A 12,542-nucleotide genomic window follows, 5' to 3' on the forward strand; every position below is an offset into this window, starting at 1 on the left:
AGGGGAGGGTGAGAACCACTAGACACAAGGGACCTGTATAGGGGAGGGTGAGAACCACTAGACACAAGGGAACTGTATAGGGGAGGGTGAGAACCACCAGACACAAGGGAACTGTATAGGTGAGGGTGAGAACCACTAGACACAAGGGAACTGTATAGGGGAGGGTGAGAACCACTAGACACAAGGGAACTGTATAGGGGAGGGTGAGAACCACTAGACACAAGGGAACTGTATAGGGGAGGGTGAGAACCACTAGACACAAGGGAACTGTATAGGGGAGGGTGAGAACCACTAGACACAAGGGAACTGTATAGGGGAGGGTGAGAATCACTAGACACAAGGGAACTGTATAGGGGAGGGTGAGAACCACTAGACACAAGGGAACTGTATAGGGGAGGGTGAGAACCACTAGACACAAGGGAACTGTATAGGGGAGGGTGAGAACCACTAGACACAAGGGAACTGTATAGGGGAGGGTGAGAACCACTAGACACAAGGGAACTGTATAGGGGAGGGTGAGAACCACTAGACACAAGGGAACTGTATAGGGGAGGGTGAGAACCACTAGACACAAGGGAACTGTATAGGGGAGGGTGAGAATCACTAGACACAAGGGAACTGTATAGGGGAGGGTGAGAACCACTAGACACAAGGGAACTGTATAGGGGAGGGTGAGAACCACCAGACACAAGGGAACTGTATAGGGGAGGGTGAGAACCACTAGACACAAGGGAACTGTATAGGGGAGGGTGAGAATCACTAGACACAAGGGAACTGTATAGGTGAGGGTGAGAACCACTAGACACAAGGGAACTGTATAGGGGAGGGTGAGAATCACTAGACACAAGGGAACTGTATAGGGGAGGGTGAGAATCACTAGACACAAGGGAACTGTATAGGTGAGGGTGAGAACCACTAGACACAAGGGAACTGTATAGGGGAGGGTGAGAACCACTAGACACAAGGGAACTGTATAGGGGAGGGTGAGAATCACTAGACACAAGGGAACTGTATAGGTGAGGGTGAGAACCACTAGACACAAGGGAACTGTATAGGTGAGGGTGAGAACCACTAGACACAAGGGAGCTGTATAGGGGAGGGTGAGAACCACTAGACACAAGGGAACTGTATAGGGGAGGGTGAGAACCACCAGACACAAGGGAACTGTATAGGTGAGGGTGAGAACCACTAGACATAAGGGAACTGTATAGGTGAGGGTGAGAACCACTAGACACAAGGGAACTGTATAGGGGAGGGTGAGAACCACTAGACACAAGAGAACTGTATAGGGGAGGGTGAGAACCACTAGACACAAGGGAACTGTATAGGGGAGGGTGAGAACCACCAGACACCAGGGAACTGCATAGGGGAGGGTGAGAATCACTAGACACAAGAGAACTGTATAGGGGAGGGTGAGAACCACCAGACACCAGGGAACTGTATAGGGGAGGGTGAGAACCACTAGACACAAGGGAACTGTATAGGGGAGGGTGAGAACCACTAGACACAAGGGAACTGTATAGGGGAGGGTGAGAACCACCAGACACAAGGGAACTGTATAGGGGAGGGTGAGAACCACCAGACACAAGGGAACTGTATAGGGGAGGGTGAGAACCACCAGACACCAGGGAACTGCATAGGGGAGGGTGAGAACCACTAAACACAAGGGAACTGTATAGGGGTTGGAGGGGGGCCATTAGACACCAGGGAAGCATATAGGGGAAGGAGGGGGACACTAGGGAACTGTACAGAGACTTGCCCCGTCACTCTCTGTCCCAGCGCTGGGACCCCCAAAGTTCTACGAAGCGCACTCTGCAGGTGCAGACTGTTATTGCCTGCGCAGTAGCAAAGCGCGTCTGCTCAAGGCTGAAAAAGCTGAGCCCGTTCGGCACCGTGCTAGCCGGCTGCACAGTGCAGGAAAGCTCCGTGGACAAGCCTGTGCCTTGCAGGGGTCACAGCACTGGAACACCGAGGAGGAGGGCAATGCTGAAGCCTCGGGAGGATCCAGAGGCGTCCCTCTTCCGAGGCAAGTACCCAAACTGGGACTTTTTTCCCCCTTCTGGGTCACTTGAAAGGGGTTTTCCTTCACTTTCCCACTCCCTAGGCTCGTTCCTGGCTGAGGAAGGAACCTCAGGGTAGAGTGGCAGACTGCACTAGGAGAGTACCGAGCACATGTATGCCTGGTTACCCTGTGAGTAAAGTAAGCTAACTGTTGTGTATGTTGAAATAGCAGTAGATGGGATGGATAAAAGAAGAGAACCATGTCCTTTTAGATACAGCACCACACAAGTAATATATTCCAAATGTAACAATTTATTATATTATAATGACAATCACTATAGAACATGTTAAAATCAATTAAAATATATCATGCTGCCTGTAATGATCAATCAAATATACCATACATCAATCAATGAATAAAGAGCGCACCATCATATGATAAGTACAGTAGTGTATTATACTCTGAGGTGCTCAATACAGAGCTACCCCAGGTAATTGAACCCGGGTTCAGTGTTTATGCCTAAACAGTGAAGAAAAACCTGTAAGGAAGAAAAGTGAACACACAGTGCAAATATAACCATCAATATGATGCAAAACAACCAAAGGATGCAATATGATCAATGTGTCTAACACTAACAATAGTGCAAATATCAGTGATATGGCTCAAGGCTGTGACTATGATACCGTATGCTGTGTGGCTGAACAAAGTATAGAAGGCAAAAATACTTAGCCGGATGGGCGCAATGACAGGCAGCAGAGGGAAGAGAAGGCCCCAGGCGGATGTCTCCACCGGTTCCGCGGCAACCGACGCCGCTTTATCAAGAGAGAGGGGGACTCCTGTAGCCATAATGGCGACGAACGCCAAGTTAAATAGTGAGCAGAGCGGTGTCACGTGATTGCGCGACGTACGCGCATCACGCGCGCCGCTCAACCAATAGATGCTAGGTAGGCGGGGCAGAGGGCGGAAGAGCACAGAGGACGCTACGCTGGAGCGCAAACCAGGAAGTAAGTATGACGTGAATGGTCACACATCAACCATTGTGTAACAATACAAGGCAGCGCTATCCAATAACAGTTAAAACCGGCGGTGTCACGTGGTCGCATGACGTGCGCGCACCACGCGCACCGCTCAGCCAATGGGGGTTGAACAGGCAGGACAGAGGGCAGAAGAGTACAATAGACTCCACGCTGGAGCGCAAATAGGAAGTAGGTATGACATGAGCCAGTCACTCGGCACACAGCACACCACAGGGCAGTGCCATCAAGCGACAGCGCATAAATAAAGCCATATCATCAATCCCTGCATAAATAAAGCCATATCATCAATCCCTGCATAAATAAAGCCATATCATCAATCCCTGCATAAATAAAGCCATATCACCAATCCCTGCACGTATAAAACCCTATCTAGTGACACATATACAGTGACATTATACAATAATATGATATATGATGATCTATAGCATAAACATAGCATCAATAGTCACCTAAAAGAGGGCAAAATTCAAACCACTAAATCATAGTAAATCGCAAGGTTAGGGTCCTGATAGGCCCATATATAGTCCACAAGTTCACGCAAAGTTCGTAATATGCCCCCACAAGTTCTAAATGGGGCACAAAAAAACTATCTTGAGCATGATCATATTCAGTCCATGATGTCCATGCAGCATCATAGTAATTCCCAATGTACAAAAAATTTTTTTTGTACATTGGGAATTACTATGATGCTGCATGGACATCATGGACTGAATATGATCATGCTCAAGATAGTTTTTTGTGCCCCATTTAGAACTTGTGGGGGCATATTACGAACTTTGCGTGAACTTGTGGACTATATATGGGCCTATCAGGACCCTAACCTTGCGATTTACTATGATTTAGTGGTTTGAATTTTGCCCTCTTTTAGGTGACTATTGATGCTATGTTTATGCTATAGATCATCATATATCATATTATTGTATAATGTCACTGTATATGTGTCACTAGATAGGGTTTTATACGTGCAGGGATTGGTGATATGGCTTTATTTATGCAGGGATTGATGATATGGCTTTATTTATGCAGGGATTGATGATATGGCTTTATTTATGCAGGGATTGATGATATGGCTTTATTTATGCGCTGTCGCTTGATGGCACTGCCCTGTGGTGTGCTGTGTGCCGAGTGACTGGCTCATGTCATACCTACTTCCTATTTGCGCTCCAGCGTGGAGTCTATTGTACTCTTCTGCCCTCTGTCCTGCCTGTTCAACCCCCATTGGCTGAGCGGTGCGCGTGGTGCGCGCACGTCATGCGACCACGTGACACCGCCGGTTTTAACTGTTATTGGATAGCGCTGCCTTGTATTGTTACACAATGGTTGATGTGTGACCATTCACGTCATACTTACTTCCTGGTTTGCGCTCCAGCGTAGCGTCCTCTGTGCTCTTCCGCCCTCTGCCCCGCCTACCTAGCATCTATTGGTTGAGCGGCGCGCGTGATGCGCGTACGTCGCGCAATCACGTGACACCGCTCTGCTCACTATTTAACTTGGCGTTCGTCGCCATTATGGCTACAGGAGTCCCCCTCTCTCTTGATAAAGCGGCGTCGGTTGCCGCGGAACCGGTGGAGACATCCGCCTGGGGCCTTCTCTTCCCTCTGCTGCCTGTCATTGCGCCCATCCGGCTAAGTATTTTTGCCTTCTATACTTTGTTCAGCCACACAGCATACGGTATCATAGTCACAGCCTTGAGCCATATCACTGATATTTGCACTATTGTTAGTGTTAGACACATTGATCATATTGCATCCTTTGGTTGTTTTGCATCATATTGATGGTTATATTTGCACTGTGTGTTCACTTTTCTTCCTTACAGGTTTTTCTTCACTGTTTAGGCATAAACACTGAACCCGGGTTCAATTACCTGGGGTAGCTCTGTATTGAGCACCTCAGAGTATAATACACTACTGTACTTATCATATGATGGTGCGCTCTTTATTCATTGATTGATGTATGGTATATTTGATTGATCATTACAGGCAGCATGATATATTTTAATTGATTTTAACATGTTCTATAGTGATTGTCATTATAATATAATAAATTGTTACATTTGGAATATATTACTTGTGTGGTGCTGTATCTAAAAGGACATGGTTCTCTTCTTTTATGCATGTCTATATTGTCCTAGCACACACAATTGATAGTGTGCAGAGGTTCCATCTATATAGTAGATGGGATGGGTGGTCTGGCACCCTAAAGCAGTGTTCCCCAACCCTGTCCTCAAGGCCCACCAACACTGCATGTTTGTATGAATCCACAGAGTTGGTTAATCAGCTCTGCTGAGATGCTAATTGCCCCACCTGTGCATGTTTGTAGTTTTCTGCAAAACATGTACTGATGGTGTTCCTTGAGGACAGGGTTGGGGAACACTGCCCTAAAGGAAAAATAACACGGAGAGAACGGGATCCCAGATGGGCCAATATGTCGCGGGGGGGGAGGAGTTATAAGTTAAAGACAGAGTGGTACTCACAAAAGTGGGTTGCAGAGGGGCCAACCAACCACTTATGAGTAAGTGAAGATGTATAAACCCGATTCCACTCGGTTGTCCAGACGGCACTGCATATGGTCACGCTCTTAGGGCTCAGTCACACTACAAATCGCAAAACAGTAGCGCTAGTTTTGCGCGGGAGATTTTACCGTGATTAGTGCCTTAAAAATCACTGGACATTTCTGCGATTTCTGAGCGATCGCGGTCAGAGCCTTATAAGCACTGTACCGCAATCGCTCCAGAATCGCTGCAGGTAACACGTTTGCGATTGGCGCTAAGGTCATACATTAAACTAAGCCACAAGAAGCCAGGGTATACCCCTCCAAAGGAGGGTGGTAAGCACAAATGGAAGAATAAGGCGCACAGAGATATGATAAAACTTTGTTCAAAGCAATTCAAAAGAAATTGAAGTGACTTACCTCAATAACCACAATTAATGTAACAAATGAATTTTATTAGGCACTAGCAACCAGTTTCGTGAGACTATGCCCACTTACTCAGACCGATTAACGTTCCGAAGGGTGCTACGAGCCAAGAGTAGAGCACCTCTACTAGCTGCCAGTGCATAATAAAATGCATTTGTTACATGAATTGTCATAATTGAGGTAACCCACCTCACCTTTTTCTTTTTACTGTAATTGCTCTTAACATCATGTTATCATATCCCTGGGTGCCTCTTTCCAGTTTGTGTATGTTGAAGTAGTTTATTTTTTACTTCAGGGGTGTATAAAAATAGCTCCCCCATGAACCCCCCCCCCGGGGGCTAAGCGGGCCCACTCCGGTGGAGAGATGCAGAGCATGGCAGCGGAAGTGGCACACATTACCTATCAGCGGAGCTAGTGACAACTTCCCTCCTATCTCCAGTATAACACCTTGCGGCTCCTGCAAGGAGTTACAATGTACAGTGCCGCTGAAGAGAGGAGTAAAGGCGTATTTCCACTAGCGCGCTTTTGAATCGCGTCAGGAAATCCCCATACGTTTTAATGCAGATTTGCGTTACGCATAAGCGTTTTTATGCGAAAATTCGGGTTGCGATTTGAAGACTGCCTAGCAACAACACATGTCATGTGTCACACGTGCTTACTGGGTAAATCAGCATTCACAACGCGAATTTTCGCGTTTATAAAATGGATATTTGCAGCCCCATTGACTCACATTAGCCACGATTTGCATTCAGATCCCACTCGCATGCGAAAAAAATGCAGCATACCATCCAGATTTTTCCAGCACCGCATCCTAAAATTCGCATTGAATGGAAACAGCTCTATTCACTAACGTGTTGCAAAAAGAGGTTTTGTGGCTAGCTAATAGGCAATGTATGCAGGGGAGCACAGACATAATCTTGATCATACGAGGTGTCAAGGGTTTTGCAGGGGGCATAGCAGGCTAAAGGTTCGTATACACGTCCGATAAAGATCGTTCGTTACGAACGATTCGTGACGTTTACACGATATTCAAATTAGACTGAAAAGATCGTTCGTAATGAACGATTGTGTACACACGTGAACGATATAAGTATAAAGTACTGAACGACGAACGATAAAAAAATGCGTGCGCAAGCGGAAGTGACGTTATGACAGGCAATAAGAACATGCGTTATCGGACGATCTTTGTACACACTGCAACGATTGAACGATTATCTTTCGAAAAAATCCGCCGGGTTGGATCGGTCCGATTGAACGATAACGATCGTTATCGTTCACAAAAACGATCGTTCACACTTTTTGAACGCACGATTATCGTTCCGATTGTCGTTATCGTTCGTTTTTGAACGATCGTTATCGTACGTGTGTACTCAGCTTTAGTCTTGCTGGGGTGGCCCGCCGGGTTCTAGGTATGCCCCTAATGCTCATGTGATTAACAGGAAGTAGGTGACATTCTCCTCACTATAAATTCAGATCATAAAAACCTAGAAGAGGGAGTGTTCCAGGTTTGAGAGGCCTCCTGTAGTGTGTAGAGATAATCAATGAATTGCACATTTTTTTTTTAGAGCTAATGCAAACCTGGTTGCAATTTGTATGCAGATAGATTAGAACTGGGCCAATGGTATGCAGCTGAAGCAGATCTTGATTGGTTCAATTTCAATTTGCAACTAAATCAAGTTGGAAAAACTTGCACTCTATTTCTTATTTTTTGTTCTCAGCTTTGTAGACTTCCCACAGGCTATTTTTTACAATTCAGTGCTCTACAGCTTTATTAGGTTGCTGCACAGCCATACAACTTAGTACACTAAATTGAACTCCCCCCCCCCCCTTTTTCTGCCCAACAACAGAGCTTCTGTGGCCACTCCATGGGACAGCTGAGTGACAGGGCTGTCCCCAGCACAGCGCTGCAGTATATCGCAGCGCTGTACAATGTAAATAGACCGTGGTTGCGATCGCCACTGGCAGACTGATGACGGAGCGGAGATGGGCAGACATCAGCGTGCGTGATCCCCGCTAATCTCCGCCCACCGCTCTTGACGCCTTTCGGTGTAACAAAGTCCTGGGCCTGCCACTTTCCCAACACCAATCGGCGTTAGACGGTCGGGAAGAGGTTAAAGGGAACCCGAGGTGAGAGATGTATGGAGGGTGACTTTAGTTTTAGGATGGTTTTATACCCGAGTATAGCATTGCTGTGTGATGCTTCGCCAAAAAATAGATTTATATTACCCTGCGGCAGAGTGTGCCGACATGGTAATATACACAGCGTCGCCCCCATCCCCCCCCCACCCGGCACGCTGCTCGGACGCCTCTTACCGCCCCTCACCCAGTGATGTACTCCCTGCTGGACCTGAAGTATACATCACTGGGATTCCTGGCTTTCCCATCATATTTGCGTTGTTCCGCTCATGGGCGCCACAAGTGTGTCATGTTACAGCTTTCTTACTGCCTTCAAACATGCTGCCCCTTACAAATGCCATTGTGCTTTACACCCAGGCAGAGTTAACCACCCAGCCAAGGTGGGCGCAGCATATGCAAGGCCTAGTGAGACCTACACCATGCTTTCTTACCGGTCGGCATCATCTCCGCTGCTGGTGATTATCTGCCACCACTCCTGGCCAATCTGGTTGCCGCATTGTCCCACCTGAAGCCATATCAGTGACATCTTTTCCGGTGACACATGAGGCCCCTGCAGAGAGAAAGAAGGAACATACCTATGCAATCAGTTCACAGTACTGTAATCTCCTGGCCCTCATTCTGCATGGAGGTGGTGTAGTTGGCCAATCAATGGCAAATCAAAATGTGATGTGTGTACACACCCTTGAGGGCTCTTTCCATTTGTCGAGCAGTTCAGTCTACCGACTGCCGGCCACAAGTGCCAATCGGCTGCAACTACATGCAGCCATCTGGCAGGGTTTGGTAACCCTCAGCATGTCACATTTAACATGCAGTGGCGATTTATCCGGCAGTAGAAACTTCTCGCGTTGAGCCTGAGGATGGCAACTCATTTCCACTGCCAAGCGCTAGCAAGTAGGGATGGTCAACGGGATGCAAATAATTTGGAGTTGATGCAGTTTTATGCAAATTTACTCTGCTTGAAAATGAACCAATCAAATCCTGCTGAGGTAAAATTTGATTGGCCCATTTTTCAAGCTGCATAAAATTTGCATAATCCGGCATAACTCAAAATTATTTGCATCTCATTGACCATCCCTACTAGCAAGCACCCAGCCAGTGGATGGTAGCAGGTGACAGGCAGTGAAATCCCTGCCTTCAGCTGCCCGTGGGAAAGAGGCCATAGACGCAGTGCGCACCAAATACCTCTAGCAGATCCGCAAAACGCTAGAGGTTTTTGAAGCAGATTTCAGAGCGATTCTAGGCATGTTTAGAGACGGTTTTGTACTTTTACGTTAGCCGGGTGCAGTCACTAGGTGGCATTAATTACTATTCCCCCTCCAGGCCGCCATGGATAGTAGGGAAAGATGTAATTCTGGTAGAGTTTTATCGCCACCTAGTGGATGCGCCCGGCTAACAGAAAAGTACTGACGGTTTCTAAACATGCCTAGCGGTTTTTGTGAGCGTTTTTGTGTAGCAGATTACATATATTGTTACAGTAAGGGCTCTTTTCCACTATGAAATGCGATCGCGTTTCAATTTCCACCATGCGATTGCGATTGAGCTACTATACTCATTATAGTCCAGCTCAATCCCATACAAAACGCGGCAGGACGACGATTGCGCTTTGACCAAAATCGCATCGCAATTGGATCGCACTAATGGAAATTGCTGCTGCAGTTTCCATTAGTTTGATGTACCTTGCGATTTGCGATCAGAAGCAAATTGCAAATCGCAGGCTAGTGGAAAAAGGCCCTAAAGCTGTTACTAAACAGCATCTGTAATAAAAAAAAGCCTGGAAAACCGCTCTGATCTGGCGTTTTTCAGAGCAGTTTTCCACTTTCCTATACTTTAACATTGACACAGAAACGCCTCAGAAATCTAAAAAAATGCTGCAGCCCCCGAGTTTGCGTTTGGGGGAAAAACGAGCCGCTCTGGTGTGCACCATCCCATTCGCTTTCGTTAGCCAAGCGGTTTTCCCCCTGCAAACGTTTTAAAAACCGCTCCAGAACCGCTCTGTGGTGTGCGCCAGCCCTAAGGCCTGGAACCCACTACAAATCGCTAGTGCAATCGCTAGAGTTTTTAATTAGGGGTTTGTTAGCGATAAGCATTTTCCGGCGCTTTTGGTAGCGATTTTAAAAAGTGTAAGCTTTTGCCAGCGACTGGTTATTGCAATTTGCAATTAGCGATTTTAATTCTGATTGGTCCTTTCAATATACTATAATTTTTTTTACAGTTTGCAGTCATTTTAAATCGCACACAAATCTCTATGTGTAGCAATTCATGAGCGATTTGCCAGCGCTTCAATACTTTACATTGAAGCGCAAACGCTTCCAAAATGCTGCATGCCCTGCGTCGCTACTGTGGAATTTGTTACATTTATTTACATTGGCAGAGCGTTTAGGGAAATCGCTAGTTATTTAAAGCGCTCTCTAAGGGCTGGTGCACACCAAAACCCACTAGCAGATCCGCAAAATGCTAGCAGATTTTTAAACGCTTTTTTTTATTTTTATGAGGCGTTTTGCTAGCGTTTTGCGGATTGCTGCTGCGGTTTTCAGTATAGTAGATTTCATATATTGTTACAGTAAAGCTGTTACTGAACAGCTTCTGTAACAAAAACGCCTGCAAAACCGCTCTGAAGTGCCGTTTTTCAGAGCGGTTTGCTTTTTTCCTATACTTTACATTGAGGCAGAAACGCATCCGAAATCCAAAAAATGCCTCACCCAGGCATTTTTCGTTTCTGCAAAACGCCTGCCGCTCTGGTGTGCACCACCCCATTGAGATACATTGACCAAGCAGATCCGCAGCCGCAAGCGGATCTGAAAACGCCCAAAAAGCCGCTCGGTGTGCACCAGCCCTAAATGCTCAAAAAAGCGCTTTAGTGGGTTCCAGCCCTAAATCGAGAAAAAATATATAATGCCAAGCCAGAGATGAACAATGCTAATCCCCGGGGAGACAAAAGAGATCAGACTAGGTTATAGACATGGCATGGCATTAAAACAAAAAAACAGTTCCTGCAATTACGTGATTGTTCTTACTATTATTATATTTTTTTTGAGCTTTAAGTTTGTATTTGCATTGGTGGAACCAGAAGGGGTTAATCAGACCCAGAAGCTGACAATTATTTAACCAGAAGCTACCAGTTAACTGATCAGCCATTCTGAAATCTGATTAAGGCCTTTTCCACGAAATGTTTCTAGGCAGTGAAATGCCTCTCAAACTCTTACAACTGCTCACTGCTGCCTGGTAACTGCTCACTGCTGCCTGGCAACTGCTTGCTGAGCACACAGCTCAACAGTTCGTGGAAAAGAGGTCTTAGGGATATAAAGGCTGCCATATTTATTTCCGGTACTTATCCGTTAGCCGGGCGCATCCTCTAGGTGGCGCTAATTACTATTCCCCCTCCATGCCGACATGGATAGTAGGGAAAGATGTAACTCTGGTGGAGTTTTGTCGACACCTAGAGGATGCGCCCGGCTAACGGATAAGTACCTTATTTCCTTTTAGGCCTCTTTTCTATGGGCAGTTGATTGGCAGTGAAATGCCTTTCAAACGCTCACAACTGCTTGCTGCTGCCTGGTAACGGCTTGCTGAGCACAGTTCAAATGCTTTACATGGACTGTTGGTAGCGGAGCAGTGCTTTTCAGCGTTGCTAGATTTGGGCGCAGCCGGCGCCTCCATAGACTTCAATAGGAATCACTCCTATTGAAGCGCTCAGTGAGTAACGTCGGGTCCGTCAGAAGACGGAGCCGAGGTTGCTTAAAAACATAATAATTCGGCCTCCAGCAATCGCTGGAAGCCAAATTATTTCATTCCCCCACTATCCATGGCGGCCTGGAGGGGGAATAGTAATTAACACGGCCCGGACTTGTGCAGAAGCAGGATCAGCCATATACTGGCTGTATCCTGCGCCCAAGTCTACCGGCACCGATTTCAAATGTACTTGTTGGTAGGCAGTGAAATGCCTCTCAAACTCTCACAATGGCTTTCAATCATAAAGCGTTCCCGCATGCGGAAATGCTAAAAACAGCCGACTTTACCAAGCACTGAGCAAAATGTGTATTCATAAAGGCTGTTTCCGCATGCGAAGCTGACTTTCCCGAGCAGATCGATAAATTACCGCATTGTGCTGTGATTCTATGCGGAAATGTAAAGTAAATTCATAAAGATTAGAGGAAGCGGTATGCAGACGGGGATTACCGCTACCTCTGATGTGGCGAGAAGCGTGCGGAATACATTGCAGTGAATGGGACAGACCTCCCAAGCAGCAGCAGAGAGAACACCACACAGAGGGACTCCGCCTGCTTCTCCTGTTTCCGCATGCCTACCGACAGCCTAATGCCAGCCTACAGCAGGATATCTCCGCACTCCTATCGCAACTAGAAACATTTTTATGAATGATCACCCAGAAGGCTGAAATACCAACAGCTGTGTTTCCCCGCACGGATTTACTTTACCGGCAACACTTTTATGAA

At 46.6% G+C, this 12,542-nt stretch overlaps 1 protein-coding gene across 3 annotated transcripts in view; it reads right to left on the reverse strand.

Annotated features, from left to right (window-relative positions):
- Positions 1-12,542, reverse strand: part of LOC137518033 (tubulin delta chain-like) — a 51,621-nt gene that overhangs the window by 34,667 nt on the left and 4,412 nt on the right. For all 3 annotated transcript variants that reach the window (XM_068235218.1, XM_068235219.1, XM_068235217.1), the window contains exon 2: positions 8,523-8,641. In XM_068235218.1, the coding sequence (XP_068091319.1) occupies positions 8,523-8,617 (95 nt within the window). In that variant the 5' untranslated portion in view covers positions 8,618-8,641. The remainder of the gene's footprint in view (positions 1-8,522; positions 8,642-12,542) is intronic.

The sequence above is a fragment of the Hyperolius riggenbachi genome, chromosome 5 (assembly GCF_040937935.1).
Source record: "Hyperolius riggenbachi isolate aHypRig1 chromosome 5, aHypRig1.pri, whole genome shotgun sequence".
Taxonomy (NCBI): Eukaryota; Metazoa; Chordata; class Amphibia; order Anura; family Hyperoliidae; genus Hyperolius; species Hyperolius riggenbachi.